General features: G+C 52.3%; 4 protein-coding genes and 1 non-coding gene across 5 annotated transcripts; 3 read left to right on the top strand and 2 right to left on the bottom strand.

Moving 5' to 3' along the window:
• Positions 1 to 159: 159 nt before the first annotated feature.
• On the bottom strand, positions 160 to 3512 carry kin1 (putative serine/threonine protein kinase Kin1; the record flags this gene model as incomplete). Its single annotated transcript, XM_043270120.1, has 3 exons — positions 160 to 2132; positions 2212 to 2839; positions 2892 to 3512. The coding sequence occupies 3 exons, from the start codon at positions 3510 to 3512 to the stop codon at positions 160 to 162; spliced, it is 3222 nt and encodes a 1073-aa protein (XP_043126055.1).
• A 1503-nt stretch (positions 3513 to 5015) lies between these two features.
• On the top strand, positions 5016 to 7282 carry Aspvir_006931 (putative G-patch domain protein; the record flags this gene model as incomplete). Its single annotated transcript, XM_043270119.1, has 2 exons — positions 5016 to 5221; positions 5284 to 7282. The coding sequence occupies 2 exons, from the start codon at positions 5016 to 5018 to the stop codon at positions 7280 to 7282; spliced, it is 2205 nt and encodes a 734-aa protein (XP_043126054.1).
• A 1063-nt stretch (positions 7283 to 8345) lies between these two features.
• Aspvir_006930 (uncharacterized protein) lies at positions 8346 to 9594 on the top strand (the record flags this gene model as incomplete). Its single annotated transcript, XM_043270118.1, has 3 exons — positions 8346 to 8348; positions 8596 to 9393; positions 9460 to 9594. 3 exons carry the CDS (start codon positions 8346 to 8348, stop codon positions 9592 to 9594), a joined length of 936 nt encoding a protein of 311 aa, XP_043126053.1.
• Positions 9595 to 10196: 602 nt separating this feature from the next.
• Positions 10197 to 10267, bottom strand: Aspvir_006929. Its single transcript has one exon. It is a non-coding gene; the product is annotated as a tRNA-Gly (tRNA).
• A 1878-nt stretch (positions 10268 to 12145) lies between these two features.
• Aspvir_006928 (ribosomal RNA processing 1 family protein) lies at positions 12146 to 13274 on the top strand (the record flags this gene model as incomplete). Its single annotated transcript, XM_043270117.1, has 3 exons — positions 12146 to 12194; positions 12280 to 12387; positions 12457 to 13274. The coding sequence occupies 3 exons, from the start codon at positions 12146 to 12148 to the stop codon at positions 13272 to 13274; spliced, it is 975 nt and encodes a 324-aa protein (XP_043126052.1).
• Positions 13275 to 13442: the final 168 nt, after the last annotated feature.

The raw sequence follows: 13442 nt of genomic DNA, 5'->3' as shown, positions 1-13442 counted from the left end.
AGAATAAACAAGTAATAAGGGTGTAAAAGCAATGAAAGAAGTGGAAGAAGAAGAAGAGGGAAAATCGTAATGCTCGCATAAATGCTTCATGTTCCACGCTGAATAAACCCAGTCATAATCAGGTTTCTGCCCTGGCTCTGCAGAAGGTAACCAAGGCAATCAGAGTCTCAAAGCATCCAAAATCTTCTTCGCCATCTCTCGGTACTGCCACATACCTCCCGAGACTTTCTTGAACTGAATACCGTGCAATGAAAACAGCGGCACCTTGACAATCAGGATCTCAAACCGCAGAACCAGATTCTCTCCCGTGTCACTCTGGACTCTCGTCGTGGTTTCGCCCATGACACGCTCTCCGGTGGGTGCATTGCTATCACGGGGAGCCACATATTCGTCCGATCCCTCAGAATTACTGACAAAGCTCCGATCGGGGGCTCGAGTCCGACGTTGAGATCGAGGCGTATGCATTGGTCGGGGGTCTTCCTTGCTGTCATCGTGGTTCAGCAACCCTCCAAAGCTGATACGGCGCCTGTGGTTAGGCACTTGGCCAGATCGATCAGGGCTCGGAGGGCCGACATCCACTACTTTATCAAGTTCAATACTGGGGGCGTGGCGGCAACTGAAGCCTCCCTTGATCTCGACATAGTCCACGGACAGTTGCTTCAGAACGCGAATGATGTCGGCCCGAATCACAGGCAGCGGCTTGCTGCTGGTTGTCGAAACACTGAAGAGGCCCTTGAGATACACCGGCTTAGAGAGATCCTCTCCCTCGTTTGCGCTCTCCAGAGCATTTCCTGCACCGGAGATGTCTGCATCTGTCTCCTCGGGCACATTAGCTTCTCTTGCCGCGTCTCGCCTCGCTCGGCGGGCTTGAATGCTTTCGCGACGAGCGTGGCCAAGGGACATGGTCCGTGTGGCATGTGTGCGACCGGGCTGTTTCACCTCTTTCGCAGGGGCCTCCGCCTTCTGCCCACCCAGATTCGAGTAGTCAGAGCCACTGGTCTGTGGCGGTTGGCGATCGGGAGCAGTATCCGACGCATCGGGGTCATTCCTCTGCGCAGCTCTCCGAGAACGATAGTCAGCCGAATTGACACTCGTAGATCTCTCCAAGAACTTGTTGGATCGCGAGGCCGGCCCGACCGATCCTGGAGCCTTGAGAAAATCTTGGTGTTGCGGCTGGCTGCCCCCGCCGGGAATATCGGACGGTGAGGGGTCTGCGCGCCGGCTTCTCCGCATGCTGAACCCTCTCGAAAGTGGGGAAGCCGAATCGGCGGGAGGCTGGACACTTAGCGATGGCGCAGGAGGACTGGTGATACGCTCGCGCTCGGGATCACGGCTGCGATCCTTGACCCTGCGCGTACTGAATCGTCTGAGGATGCCCACTGCGGTGCTCTCCTTCTTCACGGGAGTCTCGGGCTGCGGAATAGCAGGAATAGGTGTTGCCTGCCCTGCTTGTGGTGCAAGGTGAAGGTTCTTGATGCCATCATTAAGTTCATCATCGCCGTGAGTTCTCGCGCGAGGACGAGATCTCCTCCCCGTATCTTTTTCACCAGGTAGTTGATACTGATTGGTGTGCGCCGCCTCGGGAGCTGGTAAGTCTGGCATCCTGAGCAGGCTGTCACCAGCAGAATGCGGGATGCCGAGAGCGCCGGGGTTGCTTTCGGCCCTCTCTCGATCAAGTTTCTCCTTAACTAGGTAATACACCGAGAGCAAGGGACTGTATGCATTCAGAGGGTCACTTCCAAGCTGGACAGCCTCGACCGACGGAGCCGAGAGTGTGTCTCTGCTGGCGGAATTCCGCCGTTTGTAGAAGTCAAACATGCCACGCTTCTTCTCGCTATGAACTGGAAGAGGTTGCTCGCGGATGCTCGTTCTCACGGCGTGTTGGTAATCTTCTGACTCTATGATCTTGGTGAGTTGCGCTGTTATATATTCTGGGGGCCCGAAATCGAAACCCGTCATCTTCTCAACAACCTCGGGATCTACAGGAAGTTGCACAGGTTCACGTGCTGGGAGATTATTTTCGGGTGGCCCACTGAACCCCTTGTTCATCCATGGATGGTTCATGATCTCCGCAAGGCTTGCACGCTGCTTGGGGTCCGTAACCAGCATACGCGAGATGATATGGCGGCATTCTAGCAGTTGCAGTCAGGCACTCATTTTCTAAAACAGAGTCGGGTTCGTGCAAAAGCAGAGAGGTAAGAATTTACTAACCTGCAGTGAGTCCTTGCGGATATTCTACGTGACCCTTCTTGATCTTCGCATGAAGTTGCGGCATGCTCTGGTCGTCAAATGGTACTTTCCCGCAGACCAGGACGTAAAGGACGATTCCGAAACTCCACACATCCACCTCTGGCCCCGTATATTGTCTCGCCTGTAGCAATTCCGGTGCGGCAAAATAAAGACTTCCACAGAATGTTTTGAGAAGGCTTCTAGGAGAGAAAAGGTTGCTCAGACCGAAGTCGATGATCTTGATATCGCCGGTTTTGCTGATCAGGATATTTTCAATCTTGAGGTCTCGATGCACGATACTGTTGCGATGACAGTAATCCAACGCACTCGCGATCTGTCGCGCAAATTTCCGCGCTTGCTTCTCTTTTAATTTACCGTGCGAGATGATGTAGTCGAGCATCTGGCCACCGTTGACGTATTCAAAGAGCATATACCAATGATATGTGGTTCGCACCACATCGCGCATGCCGCAGATGTATGGGTGATTCACAAGACTCACGATCGCAGCCTCACGGGCGGTTCGGATCTCCTTCGAGCGGTCTGCTCTCTCGGTGTCGCGCGAGTTGCGGTGTTCATCGGCCGATTGTCTTGGTACTATTTTGACAGCGACCTGCGATTGCCATTAGTGTTAAGGTCAGATCCGTTGCTTCCGTTCCAAATACCTGTTCACCCGTTTCTATGTTCTTCGCGAGCTTCACTTTGCCCATACTTCCCGCGCCGATGGTCTTTCCGAGGGCCCACTGGCCGGACGGAGTGGTGATTGTTGTGCGACGCTTGGGCTGCACAGATGAAGTCGGATGTAAATGAGAACCAGAAGCCGCCTGCGCGGGAGCTGGCACCGGCTCCGCCGCGACGGGAGCGGCTGAAGCCATATCTATACTGTCCCGCTGGTGGCTTTGCACCGATAGATTTCTCCGGTGTTTGTTGGGCGATGAATCGGTACGGTGAGCAGAAGACGGACGCTCCCTAGAGCGCTCCTTGGAGTGGTCTCGGCGGGAGGAGCTGGAATGGGTGCCTCGTGAACCCTCGAAATCCCGACGGGCTATGTTATCAAAAGCAGCCTGGTTCGACGGAGGACGCCGGTCATGGGACTGGGATTTGGAATAACTGTGATTACTGTGATGGGATTGGTAGGAGTGAGAAGAGGTGGACGGTCTGACTGCGACACTTCGAGTTCGATGTGGTAAATCAGAAGCAGGAGGGCGATGGGCGTGAGGCCGAGAGGACGTGGAATGGCTGCGGACGACCGTTGGCGACGCTGACGCAGGAATACTGGTAGACATCACGATAGAGATCTCCAAAACCAAGCCTCAACCAACAAGACTTGCTTTGACGTGTCCAGCAATGTCAAGGTTGAAAATTCAAGAAGATTTGTGGGAAGGGAAAAGGGAGAGAGAGGAAGCCCAAGTGGACGGCCTCAGTACTTCAATCTGGACCGGTCGGGGAGCGGGGGGGGAATTTGGCGTTTGCTGACGAGCGCTCAAGGAAGCGGCAGCCAGCGTCGAGACGTCCAGCAGACAACTCGAAATGACCCCATGTACGACCCTTGATGCAGAGGTTGAAACAGTAAAATGAGTGAATGTTGAGATTGGACACAGAAAGAGAGAAAGTCGCAAGAAGGTGAGGGAGGAAAACGATGGGGGAACGGAGCTTGCGAGAATGGATGGTGATGGATGCGGCTGCGGAGAAAGAAACAGACCAAACACTAATAAAAATAACAGCAGTAGGTTAAGGCCCCAGGGGCGCAACCAGATGAGGGAATAAGTTTGTCACGTCTTTACCACAACTGGGTTGTTATTATTATTATGATCATTTGGTTAATTAATTCTTCGCATCTCTAATATCACTATTCTGCTCTCTCTGAATATCCAGTGCTTCTCTCGGTTATTATTTCAATCATCCCTGGCCGATGGCATGAACTATCACCATCATCCATGTCATAGCCGGGTCTATCTACAGCATGCAGGGGCAAATGACCGAGACTCACTGGGCAGACTTGTTTCAGAGTCCACTTTTCCCCTCTAGATGGCACTGGGGAGGTATGCAGCTTGGCAATCGCAATGACCTCGATCTTCTCGGTGTGCGAAGAACTCTGACCGTCACTGTGATTGCTTGCTACGAGAGGCCACAGCCATCGCTCCTCCATGATCCATCAACCCTTTTCAAGTAAAGCCCACTGTCTATCACACGTGCAATTGGTGCACTCATATCCGGGGGGTCGAATCAGAATGGTTCTCCAGCCGGGAGGCTGGTGTTTTGGGCACTGATGGGCAGGACAGTCCGACAGGGTATCTAACAGTAGGTCATCTTGCATTTCAATGAGCCTGTTTCTCTTGCCATTCCCAGTTTACTACTCTAGAAGGTTTCGAGGTCTAGACAAGTAGAAAATCGTTGGCTATTGGTAGATTCGCGTGATTTAAGACAGCCCAGAGCAATACATACCTCGGTGCCAAGCCACGGCAGGTGACGAGGTGGCGGTGCGTACGGCGAATGGAACGAACGTCCCATGGTTTCAGCTATTAGGATGAACTTCCATGAAGCACATCACCCAAGGCCGAGCTTCCCTCCTTATCCCCACAGCTGTGTCTTGTTTCCTGGAAGGTACAATAGTCCTTTGAAATTAGATTCAACTGCCGCAACATCCGGGTAGGTAGTGCACTGTTTCTAGTCTATGGAAATTTCCTAGATAGAGGAGCTAACAACGTCGTCAAGAGACCGAGCGATAATGACAACAAGCTTTACCTAAGAAGCCACCGCAATCCACACTGCTTTCCGAAACCCCACAAATGTCGAGCAAACGATCTCGAGCAGCCTTCGAGGCTGACCTACAAGCACATCATTCCCCGTACGCCTTTTACGGAACGCCTCTCCCCCCTCTAGATGCCGGAACTCGGGACGATGGGTCATATGTACCAATCTGGAAGCAGGAAGTTACAGATGACCGGGGAAGGAAACGCTTACATGGCGCCTTCACCGGTGGTTTCAGCGCCGGGTGAGCCCACGATTCCTGGATAGCTTTGAACAGCACGACTAAAGATGGCCCGACTTTTCCAGATACTTCAACACCGTTGGTTCTAAGGAGGGATGGACCCCTGCGACGTTTGTTTCCTCGCGCCAAGACAGGGCGAAGGACTCTCAGCAGAAATTCCAGCAGCGGCCGGAGGACTTCATGGACGAGGAGGACATTCGAGAAGCCGAAGAGGCGAAAAGACTGCTGACCAGTGATGACTTTGCTGGGTTTGGATCCGCTGCAACCGATGCGACCCGCCGAGGAGGGCTGATGGACCTTCTCAAGGCCGGCGGTGAAACCATGGGAGTCAAGCTACTGAAGAAGATGGGTTGGCGAGAGGGTCAAGGGATCGGTCCCAAAGTACGGCGAAAAGCCAATCTTGGCGACGGCGCTGCCCCAGGCGGAAACGAAGCCGATAAGACGTACCTCTTCGCACCGGAGGATTCGCGCATGATTGCATTTGTCCATAAGACGGATCACAAGGGGCTTGGTTTTGAGGGCGAAAGTCGGTTGGATTCTCACAAAGCCGGTGCCGACGAGTCTGATGAAGACGATTTCTTTGGGCGACGGTTGACGTCCGGGAGCCAACGAAAACCATCGAAGACAAAAGAGCAACCTAGGCGCGGCGCATTTGGCGTCGGGGTGTTGAACGACACAGGATCAGACGACGAAGATCCGTACTCTATTGGTCCACAAATCTCGTATAATCGGGTCATTGGCGGTGACAAGAAGAAGAAGAAGAAGAAAAAGTCTACGGATGAGTCTAAGCCGGCACTTGTTGCGTCTAATCCGCTGGTGAACAACAAGCCCGTCTTCATATCAAAGAAGACGCTCACTGCAAAATCGTCGGCGGGATTCCGAAAATGTCATGACGGCCGGCTCCCGTTGGACGGCTTTCTCCTAGCCGATGGTATTTCCAGCCTCTCAATATCTACGCAAGAGAAAAGATACGCGCCTCCTGAAATCCCAGAGGACTGGAAATCGAGCAAGAGACCGTCAGCGGCAAGGGATGTTTCGAACTATGTCTCTACGGCAGAGGCGGCCAAGGCTTCTTCGCTCGACCCTACGTCTCGAGCTGCGCTGCTGGGGGAGGCCCAGCTGCCCGGAAAGTCGATTTTTGACTGGATGACCCCTGAGGCTCGCGAAAGGATCATGAAACTTACTGGGAAGACAGACCTACCACCAGCCTTGGGAGAGAAAGCACCGAAGGGGTTTGAATTATCGGAATCGCAAAGACGCAAGGATCTGTGGGACCTTGTTCCCAAACTGGACAAACAGGTCGCGGTTCAGGCTCTTACTCGGGCAGTCAGTGGCTGGATGCCTTATTCGGAAGATCAAGGCAAACGGACTCGATATCGCACATTCCTTGAGATACGGGCAGGCCTCCGCGATACACTCCCAGACCGACTACCAGGCTCGACAACGGATGAATGGGTTGCGGAACTCTACGAGTTTGCTCGAGCTGCGGAGGTGTTCAAGCCTGTCTCTGGGGTAATGGCTTCGCGCTTCACTTCAGCATCTACGGGGCCCAAGGAATCGTCCGATCGACCGGAATCATCTACCTCGACAGAACCGCTACTCCGAAAGCCCGCGGAGAAGCCTGAGGACCCGGCCGTGGCCGCGGCCAAGATCGGTATGTTTGGCCCGATGACTCGGAGCAACCACAGCTTCTATCCCGCGCGGCTTCTTTGCAAACGGCTGAATGTCAAGCCACCGGATCATTTGCAGTTCGACCCGGGAGAGCAGCCAGGGGGTTCCGAGGCTGGTATTGGCAATCGATTCCAGTCTGCTGGATACCAGACAGCATCCGGACCTAAAGAGCTCGTATCGAAGGATGTGATGGACCAGCTCATGCTCGAAACTAGCGGTAGACCACTGGCAGCACGATCCGACACTGCGACGCCTGAACGGGCACCAGCGCCGGAAGCCAGGAGGGAGATAGTGATCGAACCCGAGCGCAATGAAGCACTTGAGGCTGAGAGGCCCGGCGAGGCGGTCTTCAAGGCCATCTTTGGTAGCGACGATGAGGATGAGGAAGAGTGATTCGTATCGGTCATGTTTTTCACCTAGAAGGGAGGCTTTTAATACGGTAACCACGATGTCTATAAGCATGGTTTGAACGCCTTTGCGCAAAGCTTGGGAGACCTAGTAGATAGGCATACGGTGGAAATGCAACAAAAATGCGGTGTCGAGCAATTCTTAAACTGCTCATCCTAGGTGCTCTGCATGTAACACAGTGGCTAAGTGCATGATGATCAGACGAGCGGTTACACCGCAGAATGTTACAACACGCCTTGGATGATTGCGACTATTTTGCTCTATGAAGTTAAATTGAAAATGAGCAGATTTGAGGGTGGTAATCTACACCAACTTTTGTGTGCACTAGTTAAAATCAAATAGATGCTGCAATGACAGTGCTATTAATAGAACTGGACATGTCAGATAACCAACTGGTGAACGGCTCTCGATTTATTCCACGGTTCTGGTTGCTGCCAGCCGGTGGTAAATGCTCTGGATGACATTGCCGGATGTAGATAGACGGTTTGCAGACAAGCTTTTGATGACCACATCTCCGTACCAAATAAGAACTGCCAACTGCCAACTGACTCCTCGCCTGCTTTTCCTCCTCATCATGCCAATGCACGACTGACGGGGATCAGATCCCTCCATCCTCTGCTTTGTCCCCCTCTTTAGCTTCACCTCGTCCTAGTGAATAATACATCTTATTCGCATGCTTTGATTCTCTAGTTTTTTTGAACCAGAACTATATTGTTTGTAACCCGCCGCGTCGTCATCGCCACTACAAACTCAACAGCGAGGCTTACGTTGCCCGCCCCCTTCTCCGATCGACTTACGAGCCATAACCATCGATATATCTGACAATGAGCCTGGTTGCCGAACCAATACGGAATATCAACATCATTAGCTGCTGATTCTCATTCTTATTGGCGCCATATTTTCCCGCATTCTTTCCCCCTCCTCCTCCTCTTCTTCCTCTAGATATTGTCTGAGGTATCTCCGTCCTGTTGCTTTCCTTCTCTAACGGGGAGATAAATCCGCTATCTACTTGTCTGTCTGATGGAGTCGTATTGTCTACCGCTTCAGTATGGTGAGTAAACATGGAGCTTTCTTTCCCTTTTTTCTTTTCTTCTTTTCCACCTTAGCTTTGTCTCTGTTGCTGTTTGTCACATTTTCTATCACAGTTTGGTTCTTGGGGATCTGTAGACGTGAAAGAACCTGTTGCTTGTAATTCTGTGCACATCGCTGTTCTCAGTAGCTGTCGATTTCGTTGATCTCGATTACTCTTGTCCTCGCAATATTGCTAAACGCACGCCGTCTGATTCCACCATCTCCAGGGTTCTTGCTTGTCCTTCCTGTCGCGTGACAACGGCGATCCCTCCCATGCGACCCGGGTAACAGAGGAGCGCCGCGCGGATACCTCCTCAAATGCTCTTCGCTCGACAACGAATGCGATCATCTCCAGCTACCCCTCAACTTCCCTGACCAGGGCGACATCCCGCGCAGGTCGGCATGCCGACCGTCGCACCCCAGCGACGGCCACCACTCAGTTAGCGCTGAGCGAGCATTTCAACGCCCCAATCCGCCCCCATGTCTGGTACAGCAAGCGGCGCACTTGGTCTCGCGCGCAGCTAGACCAGGAGCGCAAGGAGTTCTTCGAGACCCGCGTCACCGGTCGGGCAGAGGTGTGGGCCGCCTTGGCCGCGGCGCTCTCGTTCATGCATGTGAACGACCTGGCCACGGCGCAGAGTATCATTGATGCGGCGGGTGTCACTGTGCCCACGGGAGACCTTTGCCAGGGCTGCTACGATGAGCAGGGTGCCCTCTACCGTCTGCCTCGCTGTATCGTGAGCGACCCAGAGAACATGGTGCAGGAGGAATCAGCCAGTCGCTGTGATGATGGCTACGACGATTTTGACACGGACGATTCAAAGCTGTCGTTGGACGAGGCATCGGGTGACGAGCTAATTGGCGATGACTCTGAAGACCGCAGGGACGAGAAGGGCAAGATAAGCGAGCGCGACTTGATCCGGGTCACGGCGCGCTTGAGCGACTGCGGATCGGACGTTGTCGTCTCGGTCGGCAAGAACCAGACCGTGGGCTTGATTGCCCGCAGGGTGCAGCAAGAGGCCGGGGTATGTCTTGCTTTTACTGTCCAGTCTTCACCGAGCAAGCAGAACTTTAACATCATACTTGAGCAGATTCCTGCGAACAATCGGGTAAGAATCGTCTACCTTGGTAGGATGCTCCGCGAAAATACACCTCTGGTAGACCAGGGTTGGAAAGCAGGCAATATAATCAATGCCTTGGTCGTTGCCAGGCCTTCAGCCTCGTGACAACCGACCGTCATGCCACATAAACAGCCCTAGAAGGCACTTCAACGACCTCTCTTTTATACCCATCCCGTGGAGGTTTTCGGCTACTAACTGTTCTTGAATATGACATAACATCTCACCTTTATGCCTTTACGATCTTTGCAATCTCCTGGCGTCCAGTGTTTAGCCGGTTCGCATAATACCCATTCGTCTTGTTTTTCAGCCTGGTGTCTGTGCTTCATTCCTGTTCTTTATGATATGGTCTATCTCCCACTATCCTCGGGCGTGTTGTGTCGTCCCACTGTCTTTCGATGATCTCATTATCCTTTTTATTTGTGCTTAAATCTAGTCTAGCAGCATCGATGATCTAGTCAATTTACTGCTTCATATTTACTATCTATGGCCATGGTACAATGCGCTACACATGACGTGGGGTTGTAGAATATATATATCCGCAACAGTGCCACGGAGGGTTCCATTCATGAACGCAACTTAGTAGGTCCTTTGGTCGATACAGACAGAAATGCTCCCTAAATAATTTATTTCATATATCCAAAAGGAAATGGGAAAAATAAAACAAATTTGAGGTGAGTGCGTAGAGAGTGCCAAAAAATAGTTTTCTATGCATCATCCGTGAATCGAACACGGGCCTCGTCGATGGCAACGACGAATTCTACCACTAGACCAATGATGCTAGGTTGCGATTTATGTCCTCAAATGAACTTATGACCCTTACTCTCTGCAAAGCTACTTCGACGAGCCAGTGGAACATACACCTACACATGCATATCGGTGCCAGTTCAAGCGAGAGCCCGAGAAATACCTCAAATACAAAGAAGCCGCAGCTTGTCTAATACAACCTGCTATTCTCCGCATCCGCTTGCCTAGGTGTCTTCCCATACCTCCGCTTGAAAAGACGACATACGACACCAGCGCCCTTGATGATACCCCTGACTAACGACATAGGATTATAAAGATTGACACAAAAGCGTAATACAGCAGGAGTATTTAGAGAGGTTGAAGCCGTACGCAAAGCCCAAGCCCCGGTTGCGCCAGCCCTTGCCGTAGTATGTTCGTACGGATGCCAGCATGAACTCGCAGTATCAAAGAGATGAAGGGGCATAAAGATGTTACCAGCTGCCCAGGTATTGACCGGCATTCTGCAGCGGAAGTATGCTCAGTTCTGCGTTGCACTAGGGTTGTACAACTGGCCGGCGGCAGCTTGTACGTACGGAGAGGGATACTGGCCGCAGGCGGATCTCGTGGGTGGGTTGAACGCCCTCAACTCGGCGCTGGCGCATTGGACTGCCGGGTCGTGTAATCCGGTTGCTGTGACCCCTGCAATTAGAATATGTCAAGGGTGACACGCGGTACATGAAGACCCCGGAACTGGGCAGGGCGTGTGGTGGCTGCATGACGCCGTTGAAGGTCAGGGCCCATGATCAAGAGCAGGGTTGCAATGTGTGCCACTGGGTTCAGCGTGCGACAATGCGGCAATTACCGTCGAGGAAAACGTCGAGGTTAATGTGTAGAATTGTACGATGAAGAGTAACATGAGCCCCTGCCGTTGGACGACTGGTTCGCCCCATATGTCGGGTTGTAGTAGCAGGCCCAGGCGATGATACTGGTCAGAATCTGCCAGGGTATTTCGACCAGTACATTAGTTACAATGGTCGAGCTTGTCTGCCGTAGGGTCAAGGATTAGATCGTTGAATTCGAGACCATCAAAGATGTCCTTGCGTTCAATGCCCAGGCCAGTGACTCCAGAATCCGTCGGACGGTGCCTGGGAAGAGTTCGACGCAAAGCGAGCCAGCTCTGCCCTCTGATCTGGCGGCATATGTTCAATCACAATGCTTTCACCTCGTTCCCGTGACTGGTCTGGTTGTTGGTTCTTTCGTCCGGCATCCTGTATAGTCTGATCGACAGATTTCGGCTGGATAGAGCATCAGGCTCCTCTAACTCGAATGTGCAGTGTCCAAGATATGTTCTAGGCTTCCTGTGAGTGCCAACAAAGGAGAGTCTAGAATTGCTAGACGTAGAATGAGAACACAATTGAAAAGAACGCTGTCTCGGTTAGTCGGCATGCATACTTAACTATAGCGTAGCCACAGAGCTAAACAGGTGCAGGGAGTAGATAAATGAGGGCATCTAATCACCACTACGTCTTAGTTTTCATTAAGAGCTTCATTGTCAGTACTTCCTTTCTGCATAGTTGTTGTAGACAAGTACTCCATACTTATTTAGATACATCATTAGCATGAACGGCGAGATGATTCCGCCATAGTACAGGATGGTTAGCGACATTTGATACCTGAGGTGTCCACCAGCGTCGTCTTGCTACCTGCAATAAGCTCCTCCAATAAGAATACTCAAGTCTATCTCCGCCGAACAATCCCCACCATAGGAAACAAACAGAGCAAACACAGACAAAAAAAAGACAAAAAGAAAAATGGTCGAGGCCGCATCGACATTGAAGAAAAGAAAGAAGAATATACGCCATTGCCATTACACGACTCGGTCCCGTTCCTACTTGTTTCTACATGAATAAAACAAAAGCATAGATTATCAACCATGAGCAATTTGCAAAAGGCCCCTTTTGTCAAGGAGCTCGCCTCCAGTGGTATGTCCATGGAAAGACTGAACGCTGTATAGCTTCACCTTGCCAGTCCGAACGCCTTAACTGACAAGCCCCTCTCTCAAAACAGACAGACGCACACGAGACAAGGCAACGGAATCCCTGACCCTCTTCCTCCGCTCCAAAACCGACCTCACCCTCCTCGACCTCCTCAAGCTCTGGAAAGGCCTCTTCTTCTGTACGTCCTTTCCCGCCCAACCCATAACCAGGAACTATTCAGTCGACTAACCATCCCCCAATCGCACAGGCTTCTACCACTCAGACCGTCCCATCACACAACAAGCCCTAGCCCGCAACCTCTCCTACACGCTCGTCCCGACTCTCCCACGGGAAACACTCCACCGCTTCCTGCGCGCATTCTGGATCACCATTGGCAGGGACTTCCACTTTCTGGACCGCTTGCGACTCGACAAGTATCTATACCTGATCCGCTGCTACGTAGGCGTGGCATTCGAGATCTTCCTCAAGGGGAACAAGCAGGAGCAGCAGCAATCCGCACGCACCAACGGAGCCAGCAAAAAGCGCAAGCGCGAAGGACAAGCCGCGGCGGGGAAGAAGAAGCGCTCGAAAGCAGACAAGGAGGACGAAGCCCGTGATGAAGTGGATGCGGAGGAAGGGCAGGATGGCGAGGGTGACTGGGCCGAGCTCGAGTCGTATATCACCATCATCGAGGAAGGGCCTCTGTGTCCGCTTAATTTCGACCCGGATCAGCCTCCTGCCGATGAGAAGAACCCGAACTATGTGCCTATGCCCCACGGGCCGGATGGGCTCCGCTACCACCTGCTGGATATCTGGATTGATGAGATAGAAAAGGTGCTTGACTTCGAGGAGGGGGAGGCACAAGATGGGTCTTCGCGGAAAGTCAAGGGTCAGGTTCCCATGGATCTCCTACTACGCCCCGTTGAGAAGCTGCGGAAGGAGAGTCCCTTCAAACCTGTGAGATTAAGAGCGGCAGAAACCTTAAACGACGACCGATTGGTTCGGTGGGGATTCAAGACTAGGGAAGTCGAGGAGGAGGATGACGATGATAGTGAGCAGGAATGGGGTGGCTTCGCCGACGACTGAGCTCTCGGCCGGTGTAAGACAAAATTCATTCTATTTCGCATTTCTCTCTGGCGCATGGTAGTGATGGCTTTGCATGTCCACTGGACCTTGCTTGGAGCAAGGCGTCTTGCAGACTCTTTATTATCTATATCAATCTCTATACACCCAAAATCCACCAGTTCCTGGTCT

This window comes from Aspergillus viridinutans (assembly GCF_018404265.1).
Source record: "Aspergillus viridinutans IFM 47045 DNA, scaffold_4, whole genome shotgun sequence".
NCBI classification, from domain to species: Eukaryota; Fungi; Ascomycota; class Eurotiomycetes; order Eurotiales; family Aspergillaceae; genus Aspergillus; species Aspergillus viridinutans.
This window is presented reverse-complemented; position numbering and strand designations above follow the sequence as displayed.